Here is a 16,584-nt window from a genome sequence, read left to right as displayed (position 1 = left end):
GCTCCCTGATGAGCGACAGCTGGGACATAAAGCGACGTATGCAGCGTGCACACAATTGAAGCCATTAAAACGCGGTTTTATGGCGAAACCCGGCGAACCGGGATGATGATGACGATGACTCGTCTACGGCTCCACACCGGCCGGCCGCGCACGCCGTGTAATGAAAGGTTTAGCTATTGCATGTAGAGTAGATTGCCGATCGATGCGCGGTGCTGTTTCGGCGTGGGTAATTGCCTGATAGAGCACGGGGGAGACGCGGTGGTACCACCATAAGTGCGCACGATCCTATAGAGATACATTGTTTTGCGTGAAATTTCCTCGATCGAGATCGAGATTCTAAAACCATCGATCGGAGATCGATCGGGGGCCATCATCCGAGTTGGATTTATTACCGAACGATGCATTTCCTGACAACCATTCTATTTTATACTTTTATGGGAACGCGCCGTAGAAAGGGCCACTTTTAATGATCTGCGTCAGACGGTCGTCGTCGTCGTCATCATCGCCGTCGTCGTAATCCACGGTCACGCTTTCGTCGACGCCATTAGCAGCACAAAACTCGAATAAATGAGGATCAATTTGCTTGATCTCTTCTTCGATTCATGCGCGCGTATTCGACTGCGACATCCTCGCCGCTGTGTTCGGTCATCAGTCATTTCCGAAGCAGCTAATTTGCGCTACCGGTTCTTCTGTTCGTTGATCCATCTTATAGTATTATGACCGCACTTTTTCTTGCACTGTCCGCCGTCTCGTTGTCCCCCTCTGATGATGATTAATGCGATTCGCATCGGGGAAGAGGTTGCACCGAGGAAGATGAGATCACTGTCACTGAACGAACTGGACTGCGGGCGAAGACGGCGCGACGTAATCCAACCCAGTGTGTCATCGAATCCCCCTGGTCCTGCTGCCTACCTTAGCTCCAGTAGGTTACCGACCCAGCGCGATGGATGATGGTGCTTCTGTTGTGATCATCGCCCCGATGACGGCCGGATTATGTAACAGAACCTTTTCAGGTTTCAGTCAGCGTCTCCCACATGATGAATAAGAAGCCTGATTTAGATTCAAATGCGGAACGGTGAGACTTCCACCAAGCAAACGCCAAGTTTTGAATTGGATGGGTTGGGTCCCCATACTTTAGTGCATTTTGCGCAGTGGAGAGGTGAATTTTTGAAAAGTGAATAAATTCAATACCTCGATTCGGTATGATCAGTCGAAATCATTCGAAATCCCTGGAATTGAGTAGAGAAATTGCAAGTCGGCATGAAGAACTTGTTTTACCCAAAATTACGGGATGATCTTTGTGATTTATCACAAACTTGCTATTTTTCATTTTCCCCGTGGATTGTATTCAACATGTTCTTTACATTTAGGGACTTGCAGCGATGTTTAAAAAATAAAACCTTCGAAAAAGCACGCTTGTCATTCATAACAGTAGCGGGACTACGTGAGTGACCCAGGATCACACGAGTCCCGAAAGGTTCAACAGGATGGACTACAACGGTTCTCAACCTGGAGTACATGTACCCCTGGGGGTACCTTTGCTGGCCCCTGGGGGTACCTCGAACAAAAGGGCATAATGGCGGATGTATTACAATTATTATTCAATATTATTGATAAAGTTTTGACAATTGGTATTTTTTTTTTATTTCAAAACTTTGTCTTGTACAGAATATTTATGGCGATCAGTAAATTGAAGCCAATTGAATCCTGCCGTTCACAACCAGCACAGTGAATGCAGGGCTGAGGTACACAAGACCAACGTCGAATGAACAAATTTTAATCATCTTCTACTTGATCGATACAAAATAATGAATGATATTTTAAAAATATGCTTCTGAACTAAAATCTAGAGTCTGAAGGTTCTGAAGTCATCATTTGAAGGCATGAAGGCTTTTTTTTTTCGAAAAAGTCAGTTGCTCGTGCAACAACGAGGATTGTTAGCCTCCTTCTAAGCTTCCCAAAAGCCTCCTTGCAAGCAGCTCGGAAACCTTCTTTTAAGAGACCTCCTTTCAAAAGGCTCGGAACTCTCCTTTTCAGAGGCTTGGACGCCTCTTTTCAGTGGCTTGGACGCCTCTTTTCAAGTAGCTAGGAGGCTCGAAGGCCTCCTTTCAAGAGGCTTTAAACTCTCCTTTCAAGAGGCCCGGAAGCCTCCTTTCAAAAGACCCGGAAGCCTCCTTTCAAGAGGACTGGAAACCTCCTTTCGAGAGGCCTGGAAGCCTCCTTTCAAGAGGCCCGGAAGCCTTCTTTCAAGAGGCCCGGAAGCCTCTTTTCAAGAGGCCCGGAAGCCTCCTTTCAAGAGGCCCGGAAGCCTCCTTTCAAGAGGCCCGGAAGCCTCCTTTCAAGAGGCCCGGAAGCCTCCTTTCAAGAGGCCCGGAAGCCTCCTTTCAAAAGGCCGGAAGCCTCCTTTCAAGAGGCCCGGAAGCCTCCTTTCAAGAGGCCCGGAAGCCGCCTTTCAAGAGGCCCGGAAGCCAGTTTCAAGAGGCCCGGAAGCCTCCTTTCAAGAGGCCCGGAAGCCTCCTTTCAAGAGGCCCGGAAGCCTCCTTTCAAGAGGCCCGGAAGCCTCCTTTCAAGAGGGCCGGAAGCCTCCTTTCAAGAGGGCCGGAAGCCTCCTTTCAAGAGGGCCGGAAGCCTCCTTTCAAGAGGGCCGGAAGCCTCCTTTCAAGAGGCCCGGAAGCCTCCTTTCAAGAGGCCCGGAAGCCTCCTTTCAAGAGGCCCGGAAGCCTCCTTTCAAGAGGCCCGGAAGCCTCCTTTCAAGAGGCCCGGAAGCCTCCTTTCAAGAGGCCCGGAAGCCTCCTTTCAAGAGGCCCGGAAGCCTCCTTTCAAGAGGCCCGGAAGCCTCCTTTCAAGAGGCCCGGAGGCCTCCTTTCAAGAGGCCCGGAGGCCCCCTTTCAAGGGGCCGGAAGCCTCCTTTCAAAGGGCCGGAAGCCTCCTTTCAAGAGGCCGGAAGCCTCCTTTCAAGAGGCCCGGAAGCCTCCTTTCAAGAGGCCCGGAAGCCTCCTTTCAAGAGGCCCGGAAGCCTCCTTTCAAGAGGCCCGGAAGCCTCCTTTCAAGAGGCCCGGAAGCCTCCTTTCAAGAGGCCCGGAAGCCTCCTTTCAAGAGGCCCGGAAGCCTCCTATCAAGAGGCCCGGAAGCCTCCTTTCAAGAGGCCCGGAAGCCTCCTTTCAAGAGGCCCGGAAGCCTCCTTTCAAGAGGCCCGGAAGCCTCCTTTCAAGAGGCCCGGAAGCCTCCTTTCAAGAGGCCCGGAAGCCTCCTTTCAAGAGGCCCGGAAGCCTCTTTTCAAGAGGCACGGAAGCCTCCTTTCAAGAGGCCCCGAAGCCACCTTTCAAGAGGCCCGGAAGCCTACTTTTAAGAAGCCCGGAAGCCTACTTTCAAAAGGCCCGGTAGCCTTCTTCCAAGAGGCTCGGAAGCCTCTTTTCAAGCAGATCCTAAGTCTCCATTTTCCATATTTCTTATAAGTTACGTTCATTTTCATTCACCGTAATGATTTGAATACGAATCCCGACTGGATTCGAACACGTATCCCGATAGGAATCGAACACGGATCCTGACAGGTTTTGAACACGAATCTAAGCACAGATCCCAACAGGATCCGAACATGATACTGACCGGATTCGAACACGAATCTCAACAAGATTTGAACACGGATCCCAACAAGGTTCAAACACGATTGTCGAAACGATTCGAGCACGAATCCCTAAATGATTCGTGCACGAATCCCGAAAGGATTCGAACACGAATCCCGAAAGGATTCGAACACGAATCCCGAAAGGATTCGAACACGAATCCCGAAAGGATTCGAACACGAATCCCGAAAGGATTCGAACACGAATCCCGAAAGGATTCGAACACGAATCCCGAAAGGATTCGAACACGAATTCCAAAAGGATTCGAATACGAATCCCGACAGGATTCGAACGCGAATACAGACTGGATTCGAACACGAATTTCGAAAGGATTCGAACACGACTTCCGACAGGATTCGAACACGAATCCCGAAAGGATTCGAATACGAATCCCGACAGGATTCGAAGACGAATCCAGACAGGATTCGAAGACGAATCCAGACAGGATTCGAAGACGAATCCAGACAGGATTCGAAGACGAATCCCGACAGGATTCGAAGACGAATGCCGACAGGATTCGAAGACGAATCGCGACAGGATTCGAAGACGAATCCCGACAGGATTCGAAGACTAATCCCGACAGGATTCGAAGACGAATCCCGACAGGATTCGAAGACGAATCCCGACAGGATTCGAAGACGAATCCCGACAGGATTCGAAGACGAATCCCGACAGGATTCGAAGACGAATCCCGACAGGATTCGAAGACGAATCCCGATAGGATTCGAAGACAAATCCCGACAGGATTCGAAGACTATTCTCGACAGGATTCGAAGACGAATCCCGACAGGATTCGAAGACAAATCCCGACAGGATTCGAAGGCGAATCCCGACAGGATTCGAAGACGAATCTCGACAGGATTCGAACACGAATCCCGACAGGATTCGAAGACGAATCCCGACAGGATTCGAAGACGAATCCCGACAGGATTCGAAGACGAATCCCGACAGGATTCGAAGACGAATCCCGACAGGATTCGAAGACGAATCCCGACAGGATTCGAAGACGAATCCCGACAGGATTCGAACACGAATCCCGACAGGATTCGAAGACGAATCCCGACAGGATTCGAACACGTATCCCGAAAGGATTTGAACACGAATCCCGACAGGATTCGAAAACGAATTCTGACAGGATACGAAACTGAATTCTAACAGGATTCGAAAACGAATCTTAACAGGATTCGAACACGAATCCCGATAGGATTCGAACACAAATTCCGATAGAATTCGAACACGAATCCCGATAGGATTCGAACACGAATCCCGATAGGATTCGAAGACGAATCCCGACAGAACTAGAAGACGAATCCTAACAGGATTCGAAGACGAATCCCGACAGGATTCGAAGACGAATCCCGACAGGGTTTGAACACGAATCCCGACAGGATTCGAACACGAATACCGACAGGATTCGAACACGAATCCCGACAGGATTCGAACACAAATCTCGACAGGATTCGAACACGAATCACGAAAGGATTCGAACACGAATCCAGACAGGATTTGAAGACGAATGCCGACAGGATTCGAAGATGAATTCCGACAGGATTCGAAGACGTATCCCGACAGGATTCGAAGACGAATCCCGACAGGATTCGAACACGAATCCCGACAGAATTCGAACACGAATAACGACAGAATTCGAAAACGAATCCCGACAAGATTTAAACACGAATTTCGAAAAAATTCAAACACGAATCCCGACAGGATTCGAATACAAATCCCGACAGGATTCGAATACGAATCCCGACAGGATTCGAATACGAATCCCGACAGGATTCGAATACGAATCCCGACAGGACTCGAAGACGAATCCTAACAGAACTCGAAGACGAATCCCGACAGGATTCGAAGACGAATCCCGACAAGATTCGAAGACGAATCCCGACAGGGTTTGAACACGAATCCCGACAGGATTCGAACACGAATCCCGACCGGATTCGAACACGAGTCCCTACAGAATTCGAACACGAATCCCGACCGAATTCGAAGACAATTCCCGACAGGATTCGAACACAAATCTCGACAGGATTCGAACACGAATCCAGACAGGATTAGAAGACGAATGCCGACAGGATTCGAAGATGAATTCCGACAGGATTCGAAGACGAATCCTGACAGGACTCGAAGACGTATCCCGACAGGATTTAAAGACGAATACCGACAGGATTCGTACACGAATCTCGACAGGATTCAAACACGAATCCCGACAGGATTCGAACACGAATCCCGACAGGATTCGAACATGAATCCCGACAGGATTCGAACACGAATCCCGACAGGATTCGAACACGAATCTCGACAGGATTCGAACTTCGGAGACGAGCCAGCCTAGGGCTGAAAGTCTCCTTACTAAACACAAAAAAAAGGACTCGAACACGAATCCCGACAGGATTCGAAAACGAATCCCTGAAGGACTCAAACACTAATCCTCAAAGCAATCGAACGTGAATCCCTAAAGGATTCGAACATGAATCACTGAAGAATTCGAACACTTATCCTTAAAGGATTCGAACACATATTCGAAGACGAATCCCAACAGGACTCGAAGACGAATCCCGACAGAACTAGAAGACGAATCCCAACAGGATTCGAAGACGAATCCCGACAGGGTTTGAACACGAATCCCGACAGGATTCGAACACGAATACCGACAGGATTCGAACACGAATACCGACAGGATTCGAACACGAATCCCGACAGGATTCGAACACAAATCTCGACAGGATTCGAACACGAATCACGAAAGGATTCGAACACGAATCACGAAAGGATTCGAACACGAATCCAGACAGGATTTGAAGACGAATGCCGACAGGATTCGAAGATGAATTCCGACAGGATTCGATGACGAATCCTGACAGGACTCGAAGACGTATCCCGACAGGATTTAAAGACGAATACCGACAGGATTCGTACACGAATCTCGACAGGATTCGTACACGAATCCCGACAGGATTCGAACACGAATCCCGACAGGATTCGAAAACGAATCGCGACATGATTCGAAGACGAATTCCGACAGGATTCGAACACCCACATGGGATTTGTGTTCGAATCCTGTCGGCATTCGTGTTCGAAATCTGACAGGATTATGTCGACTGGATTCGAACGCGAATCCCGACAGGATTCGAACTTCGGAGACAAGCCAGCCTAGGGCTGAAAGTCTCCTTACTAAACACAAAAAAAAGGACTCGAACACGAATCCCGACAGGATTCGAACATGAATTCCAACAGGATTCGAGCACGAATCCCGACAGGATTCGAAAACGAATCCCTGAAGGATTCAAACACTAATCCTTAAAGAATTCGAACACAAATCCCGAAAGCATTCGAACGTGAATCCCTAAAGGATTCGAACATGAATCACTGAAGAATTCGAACACTTATCCTTAAAGGATTCGAACACATATTCGTAAAGGATTCGAACACTTATTCGAAGACGAATCCCGACAGGACTCGAAGACGAATTCCGACAGAACTAGAAGACGAATCCCAACAGGATTCGAAGACGAATCCCAACAGGATTCGAAGACGAATCCCGACAGGATTCGAAGACGAATCCCAACAGGATTCGAAGACGAATCTCGACAGGATTCGAAGACGAATCCCGACAGGATTCAAACACGAATCCCGACAGGATTCGAACACGAATCCAGACCGGATTCGAACACGAATCCAGACAGGATTCGAACACGAATCCCGACAGGATTCGAACACAAATCTCGACAGGATTCGAACACGAATCACGAAAGGATTCGAACACGAATCACGAAAGGATTCTAAGACGAATCCCGACAGGATTCGAAGACGAATGCCGACAGGATTCGAAGATGAATTCCGACAGGATTCGAAGACGAATCCTGACAGGACTCGAAGACGTATTTCGACAGGATCCGAACACGAATCTCGACAGGTTTCGAACACGAATCCCGCCAGGATTCGAACACGATTCTCGCCAGGATTCGAACACGAATCTCGACAGGATTTGAAAACGAATCCCGATAAGATTCGAACACGAATCCGACACGATGCAAACACGAATCCCGACAGGATTCGAACTCGAATCCCTACAGAGTTCGAACTCGAATCCCTACAGAATTCGAACACGAATCCCGACAGGATTCGAACACGAATCCCGACAGGATTCGAACACGAATCCCGACAGGATTCGAACACGAATCTGGAAAGGATTCGAACACGAATCCCGATTCGAACACGAATCCCGACAGGATTCAAACACGAATCCCGACAGGATTCGAACACAAATCCTGACAGGATTCGAACACGAATCCCGACAGGATTCGAACACGAATCCCGACAGGATTCGAACACGAATCCCGACAGGATTCGAACACGAATCCCGACAGGATTCGAACACGAATCCCGACAGGATTCGAACACGAATTCCGATAGAATTCGAACACGAATCCTCACAAGATTCAAACACGAAATCTGACAGGATTCGAACACGAATCCCGACAAGATTTGAACACCAATCCCGACAGGTTTCGAACACGAATCCCGACAGGATTCGAATACGAATTTTGACAAGATTCGAACACGAATGCAGACAGGATTCGAAGACGAATCCAGACAGGATTCGAAGACGAATCCCGATAGGATTCGAAGACGAATGCCGACAGGATTCGAAGATGAATTTCGACAGGATTCGAAGACGAATCCCGACAGGACTCGAAGACGAATTCCGACAGAACTAGAAGACGAATCCCAACAGGATTTGAACACGAATCCCGACAGGATTCGAACACGAATCCCGACAGGATTCGAATACGAATCCCGACAGGATTCGAACACGAATCCCGACAGGATTCGAACACGAATCCCGACAGGATTCGAACACAAATCTCGACAGGATTCGAACACGAATCCCGAAAGGATTCGAACACGAATCCCGAAAGGATTTGAACACGAATCCCGAAAGTATTGGAACACGAATCCCGAAAGGATTCGAACACGAATCCCGAAAGGATTCGAACTTGAATCCCGATAGGTTTCGAACACGAATCCAGACAGGATTCGAAGATTAATCCAGACAGGATTCGAACACGAATCCCGACAAGATAAGAACACGAATTCTGACAGGAATCGAACACGTGTTCGAATCCTTTCGAGATTCGCCTTCGAATGCTGTCGAGATTCTTGTTTATATCCTTCGGGAAATCGTGTTTGTACTCGAATCCTGTCGAGATTCGTGTTCGAATCTTTTGTTGATTGTTGCTACGAATCCTGTCGAGATTCGTGTTTGAGCCCAGTCGTCATTCTTGTCCGAATTATTTTGCGATTCGTGTTTGAATCCTGTCGTGAATCGTGTTCGTTATTCGTGTTCGAATACTTTCGGGACTCGTGTTCGAATCCTATCAGGATTCGTGTATTTCATGTTGAATCCTGACGTCATTCTTGTGGTATCCGGTCAGAAGTCGTGTCGAATTTGTTCGGAATCCTGATGTATTTGGTAACGAATTGAGAATAAACTATTTTACTGCATTCATTTCCGTGTAGACTGTGAAGGATTTCCATCGAAAATAAGAAAAATGCATTCAAAATGCCGGTGAATTCGTGCAAATGCCGAAGAACGGAAAAAAATTACCTGAATAAATTCGGAAAAAAATCTTGGAAATTAAAAAAAAAATCGCTCGATTTTAATCTCATTCAAACTGTATTTCATATTTTTTTTTGCCAAATGGATTCTAATTAGTATGGTTTGACCATCGGGTGACGCTTTTTTCGGCGATAATAATTATTTTTTAATGTGATTATTTGGGGTTATTCGAACATTTTTATTTGACATTGTCATAGTTAATCAAACAAACAATATTCGGTTATGTTTTTTATGTGGTAAAAGAAAATGGAGATGTATCACGTACTTTTATCGGTGATATTGAAACTGAGTAAGCAAGGTTTGACAATTTACTCTACCAAGAAGAAGTACATGGTTTGGAGCCGAAACTTATTACGTAACAGTTTGAGAGGAGTGGAGGTTCTGTTATTTTCTTACAATAAATGAAAAACAAATATTTGTGCGAAAGAAATCTTACATGGGAGAAGGGGTCGATGATGAGGTAATATTTGATCGTTTGAAGGAAATTTGCTCTAAGTTGTTGAAAAGTTATTCTATCTTGTAACGCTTGTGGCGTCTGCCAATGGCGTTTCCCTTAAATTAAATAAATACATATTGCTGCTGTGAGTATCAAACCCTATAACACTTACATTGGATGAATAAACCTCTTTGGTTTGGCTAAAAGAACGCGAATTTCTTTGTTCAAAATTACGGTGCATCAAACTGCATAACAGTTTGACCATTATTTTGCCGCAGCCCACGATGTCGTCATTTAAATACACATTTCGGCGAGCAGAGACGGGACAAGCACGAGAATCGAAAGTTGCGACCATCACTGCCCTCTTAACGGACATTGGTCACACTTCATCGGTCGGTAGCGCTGCCCTGCTTCGAAGATTGTTCCAAATTGTACCGTTGATTGTGGGAAGAGGCGTCGCCGCTCACATTCAACCCAACTCACGCAAGCCAAAACCATTGTTGCTGTTGTTGTTGTTGTTGTGACTGCAGCAGGGCTGCTGCGGAGGTCCGAAATAAATGGGTCATGTTGTAACATACGCGCCCGCCCGAAACGCACCGTTGATGGATCGATGATCAGACAGGCCGCAGACAAGTTTTCGGTTTCGTTTTCGTCTCGCGGAAGATGGATCGAGCGGCGAGCGAGCGTGCGGGGCACTGCCGCGGCTATTACATACCATTTAATTATCATTTTGAAGATTACTGTTTTTAGCGCGATCAGAGACTGGGGAACGGTCACGGAATCGCTCAATTTGACCGGCGAAAAATTGCTCGCCCTCAACCGCAAGTGAATCCATCCGTCTCGTTGTTTCGTTTTCATTAATTCCTTTTTTGGACACTCGAATGCTCGATCGCAGATCGCAGGCGGCTCGGCGCGGTGCGTTGGCTGGTTGCTGTTGCGCTGTCGCCAATCATGATCCCAGCATTAAGCTTGATTTGTAATTTTTGACTTTGTTTTCGTTTTTTGTGTGTTTTATTTCGCGGTGCTGCTGCTGCTGCAGTTGACAGTAGCAGAGCACTGTTGCTTCAAAATGGGAAAGTTTACGCACGTCAATGGACTCGCAAGAACGAGATCGCGGCGTTGACCTTTCCCACACGCGGCACGGTTCAGGCGATTTGCAAAGCCCGGTTGTTTGAATGACACTGAAGCCGTTGAAGAAATACAAGAAAAAATGGAAATTATTATGATTACGGCAACGAGAAAAAGGTACAATTTACAGCGGCGAGGATTTTATTTTCCGTTCCGCGTAGAGTGGAAAGATAGATCCTTATTTGTTTTAATTGCCTCCGAGCCCTTTGCAATGAGCCGTCGTAAGTACGACTTGCGCCGTTGAGTTGTGTTATAATTAGAGTGTTGATCTGCAATCCATCCAACTTGCCGCGCGCGGTCAGGTCGTTGTCGGTTTCTGTGGTCGGTCGTCGTCACGAAGGCGCAACAAGTGGAAATGATATCTCTCTTTGGTGTCAGTCTTTCTAGGATGGAAGTACGGTGGGATGGAATGCGTTCTGTCCGGTCCGATCCGCTCCGTTGGGATCATCTTCCAGCAGAGGAAGACGTGAATAGTAAAATCTGATCTGTGGTCGGTCCCGTTTTCAGCCACCACTCGGTTGCGTTGCATCAATCAATGGACGTTCCCAAGGTGATCTCGAAATTCGATATCTCACACACGCTCTAGCGATCAAGAACCGACAAGCGATCATTGTCTGGATTTGCGTCAACGATCTTTGGGTTGACATGAAAAAATGGGAGCTGGCCTAAAGACAATCATCTGGACAGTTTCCTATTTTGCTTCACAGCGGGACATTGAACCTCAATTCAGAAAATAAAAAGTGAGTAAACCGTTTGACGTGGGATTTGTATTGTTGCATTCCGCAACAGAAGACCATTCACAAAATGAGTTCAAACGGATTTGTCACATTATTTACTACGGACAAAGGATCGGATCGATTTATTGTATCCCGGAAATCAAATTGATCACCAGTTTAACTGCTGTTTGAGGCTCTCTGAAAATTGTAAAATAATTCGAGTGAATATCGATCGGATTTAAAAATGTATACCTGCCGGACGTGCCTAGACGAATTATGGTCAAGATTCGAGATTAATACACCAATCTTGACGACTGGATTCGGGACGAATCCTTACTGGATTCGAGATGAATGGCTATTCAGGCGAATCTTAATAAAATTTTATATGAATAATGTCGGCATGCCTGTTTCAAGACAAAATTATGATCGTATATAAGCCGAATTTCGAGAGTAAGTGAACTTTCGATCTGAAGCGAAAGAAACCGCATGTTGATAATCGAAACGGATTCCAACAGAATGGAAAATTCCGACCGGATTGAAGATAAATTACGGCTGGATTTGAGACACTTCCCAATCGAATGTGACATGAAGGTCTAAAAGATTTGAATTGAATCTAGATCGTGTTAGAGGTGACGCCAGGCTTGATTGAAGACAAATATTCACCAAATAAAAGCGAATCGGTATCGCACTCCACACAAATATCGATAGGATCAGAGACAAAATATGTGTAGGATTTGTATTACCCGGACTCGAATCCCGACAGTATTCGGACAAGAATCCCCTACAGAATTCTAAATCAAAACCCAGCAGTATTCGACCAGATTCGGAATCTAATCTCTATCGGACTTGAAATCAAATTTCAACCGATTTCGCAATCGAATTTCAGCCAGATACAGAATTGAATCTCCACCGTATTCGGAATCGAAATCGCACCCCGACTGGACTCGGGATCGAATTTCGACCGGATTCGAAATCGAATCCCAATCGGATTCAGAATCGCATTCCGACTGGATTTGAAATTGAATCCCTACTGGATTCAGAATATATTCCTTCCGACCGGATTGGCAATCGAATCCCAAACAAATTCAGAATTGTATTCTTAACGAATTCGGTAACGAATCGAAAACCGACCGGATTGCGTTTTGACAGAATTTTTAGTCGAATTCCGATATCGAATATCGGATATCGAATACCAAATCGAATCGGAAACAAATATTAACTGGTTTCGTTAAAGAATCCCAACCAGATTCCGTTACGAATCACGACAGGATTCGGAATCGAATCCCGATCGGATACAGGATCGAATCCCGACCGAAAATTGAATCTCGACAGAATTCGGAATTGAATTACGACCGGACCCACAATTGAATCTTGACAGAATTCGGAATCGCATTTCGATCGAATTCAGAATTGAAATCCAACCGGATTCGGAATCGAATGCCGGAACGGATTCGGAATTGAATTTCATCTGGATTTGGAATCGGATTCTAACCGGATTTGGAATCGAATTCCGGACTGGATTTGAAATTGGATTCCAACTAGATTCGGAATTTAATTCCAACTGGACTCGGAATCGATTTCCAACCGGATTCAGAATCGAATCTTTTACCGAATTTGGAATCGAATAAATGGATTCGAAATTGAATTCCAAACGGATGCAACATCGAATTCCAACTGGATTCGGGCTCGAATTCCAACTGAATTCGGAATTGCTTTCCAACCAGATTCGGAATTTAATGCTCGTCCAGATTCTGAATTGAATTCCAACTGGATTCGTAAATGAATTCCAACAGGATTCGGAATTGAATTCCAACCGGATTCGGAATTGAATTCCAACCAGATTCGGAATCAAATTCCAACCATATTCGAATCTCGGACCGGATTCAGAATTGAATTTCAACTTGATTCGGAATCGAATTCCCACCGGAATCGAATTCTAACCGGATTCAGAATTGAATCCCGCACCAGATTTGGAATTGAATTCCGACTGGATTCGGAATCGAATTTTAATCGGATTCAGAATCGAATCCCGGACCGGATTCGGAATTAAATTTCATCTGGATTCGAAATCGAATTTCAGTCGGATTTGGAATCGAATTTCAACCGGATTCAGAATCCAATCCCGGACTGGATTTGGAAGGAATTGAATTCCAACTGGATTCGGAATCGAATTCCAACCGGATTCAGAATTGAATCCCGGACCGGATTCGGAATTGAATTCCAACTGGATTCGGAATCGATTTCCAACCGGATTCAGAATTGAATCCCGGACCGGATTCGGAATCGAATTCCAACCGAATTCGGATTCGAATCCTGGACCGGATTTGGAATTGAATCCCCGAACGGATTCGGAATCGATTTCCAACCGAATTCGGAATTGAATTCCAACCGGATTCGGAATCAGATTCCAACCATATTCGAATCTCGGACCGGATTCAGAATTGAATTCCAGCTGGATTCGGAATCGAATTTCAGCTGGATTCAGAATTGAATCCCCGACCGGATTCGGAATTGAATTTCAACTGGATCTAGATTCAGAATCGAATCCCGGACTGGTTTCGGAATTAAATTCCAACTGGATTCGAAATCGATTTTCAACCGATTTCGGAATCGAATTCCTACTGCTCTCGGAATCGAATTTCAACCGGATTCTGAATCGAATTCTAATCGGATTCTGAATCAAATCCTGGACCGGATTCTGACTTAAATCCTCGACCGGATTCGGAATTGAATTCCAACCGGATTCGGAATCGAATTCCAACCGGATTCGGAATCGAATTCCAACCGGATTCGGAATCGAATTCCAACCGGATTCGGATTCGAATCCTGGACTGGATTCGGTATTGAATATCGACCGGATTCGGAATCAAATCTTGGACCGGATTTGGAATCGAATTCCAGACCAGATTCGAAATCATATTCCAACCGAACTATGAACCAAATCCCGGACTAGTTTCGGAATCAAATTCCGAGCGTATTCGGTAACTAATATCGACCGGATTTGGAATCGAATCTCAATCGGATTCGGAATCGAATATCGACTGGATTATGAATCGAATACGGGATCGGATTCGCAATTAAATTCCGGAACGGATTGAATCTTGAATCCCTGACTAGATTCAGAATCGAATCCCGGACCGGATTCGGAATTGAATTCCAACTGGATTTGGAATCGGATTTCAGCCGGATTCAGAATTGAATCCCCGACCAGATTCGGAATTAAATTCCAACTGGATTCGGAATCGAATTGCAACCGGATTCCGAATCGAATCCCGAACCGAATTCTAAATTGAGTTTCATCTGGATTCGGAATCGAATTTCAACCGGATTCGGAATCGATTTCCAACCGGATTCAGAATCAGGATTCAGATTCCGGAATTGAATTCCAACTGGATTCGGAATCGAATTATAGTCGGATTCAGAATCGAATCCCGTACCGGATTCAGAATCGAATCCCGTACCGGATTCAGAATTGAATGTCAATTGGATTCGGAATCGATTTTCAACCGGATTCGTAATCGGATTCGGAATCCCGAACCGGATTCGGAATTCAATTCCAAATGGATTCAGAATCGAATTCCAACCGACAGGACCGAATTCGAAATTAAATTCCAAGAGCATTCGGAATCGAATTTCAACCGGATTCAGAATCGAATCCCTAACTGGATACGGAATTGAATTCCAAGTGGATTCGTAATCGAATTTCAACCGGATTTGGAATTGAATCGCCGACCAGATTCTGAATTGAATTCCAACTGATTTCGGAATTGAATTCCAACTGCTTTCGAAATCGATTTCCAACCGGATTAATAATCGAGTCCAACCGGATTCGGAATCCAATTCAAACCGGATTCGGAATCGAACTCCAACCGGATTGGGATTCGAATCCTGGACTGGATTCGGTAAGGAATCTCGACCGGATTCGGAATCAAACACCGGAGCGGATTCGGAATTGAATATCCGGCCGGAATCGGAATTTAATTCCATCTTGATTTGGAATGGAATTCCAACCGGACTCGGAATGAAATTACATCCGGACTCGGATTCGAATCTTGGACAGGATTCGGTAAGGAATCTCGACCGGATTCGGAATTGAATATGGACTGGATTCGTAATCGATTTGCGGACCTGATTCGGAATTGAATTCCAACTGGATTTGGAATCGAATCTCAATCGGTTTCGGAATCGAATATTGACTGGATTAGGGATCGAATCGTATTCGGAATTAAATTCCTAACCGGATTCGAAATCGATTCCCGACCGCATTTGGAAACGAATTCCAATCAAATTCGAAATTGAACATCTCCCGCTTTCGGAATCGTATTCTGACCTAGTTCGGAATCGAATAACGACCGAATCTCGAAGGGATTCGGTATCGAATATGGACCGAAGTCGAAATCGAATTCAGATAGGGTTTGAAATCGTTTTGGAATTGCATTCCGACCTGATTCAGAATCGAATATCAGCTGGATTCGTGATCGAATTTCGACCGGATTCAAATTCGAATCCCGACAGGATTATGACCGAATTCGGAATCGAATCTTGGCAGGATTCGGATTTGAATTCCGACTAAATTGAAAATTGAAATCCAACTGGATTCGGAATTGCATTTCAACCGGATTCGGAATCGAATTCAAGCCGGATTTGGAATCAAATCCCGGACCGGATTCGAAATCGAATCTCGACCGGATTAAGAATTGATAACCGGAACGGATTCGGAATCGAATACAGGATCGAATTCACAGACCCGGGAATTTGAAATAGAATCTCGGACCGTATTTGGAGCAGAATTCCGAAACGAATTATGACAGGAATCTAATTCAGACCGGATTCGGAATCTAAACCCGAATGGATTCGGAAACAGGATATGAAGTCGAATCTTGACCGGATTTAAATCGAATTCTGACAGGATTTGGAATCCAATTTCGATAGGATTAGGAATCGAATCCCGACTGAATTCGAAATCTATACCCAGCAGAACTAGAAGTCGATTCCCGATAGGGTTCGGTATCGTAATTCCGGGAGGGTTTGGTGTCGACAGGATTCAGAATTGAA

At 45.7% G+C, this 16,584-nt stretch overlaps 2 protein-coding genes across 4 annotated transcripts in view; one reads left to right on the top strand and one right to left on the bottom strand.

Moving 5' to 3' along the window:
• Positions 1-10,414, bottom strand: part of LOC134219147 (uncharacterized) — an 85,254-nt gene extending 74,840 nt beyond the window's left edge. The window contains 2 exon segments of the mRNA XM_062697845.1: positions 10,169-10,223; positions 10,283-10,414. Coding sequence (XP_062553829.1) covers positions 10,169-10,223; positions 10,283-10,414 — 187 coding nt within the window.
• LOC134207700 (uncharacterized) overlaps positions 1-16,584 on the top strand; it is a 322,256-nt gene that overhangs the window by 176,069 nt on the left and 129,603 nt on the right. The gene's annotated exons all lie outside the window — the stretch shown is intronic.

Source organism: Armigeres subalbatus, chromosome 1 (genome assembly GCF_024139115.2).
Source record: "Armigeres subalbatus isolate Guangzhou_Male chromosome 1, GZ_Asu_2, whole genome shotgun sequence".
In the NCBI taxonomy this organism is placed as follows: Eukaryota; Metazoa; Arthropoda; class Insecta; order Diptera; family Culicidae; genus Armigeres; species Armigeres subalbatus.
The sequence above is the reverse complement of the archived record's forward strand: the minus strand, read 5'-3'. Positions and strand labels throughout refer to the sequence as shown.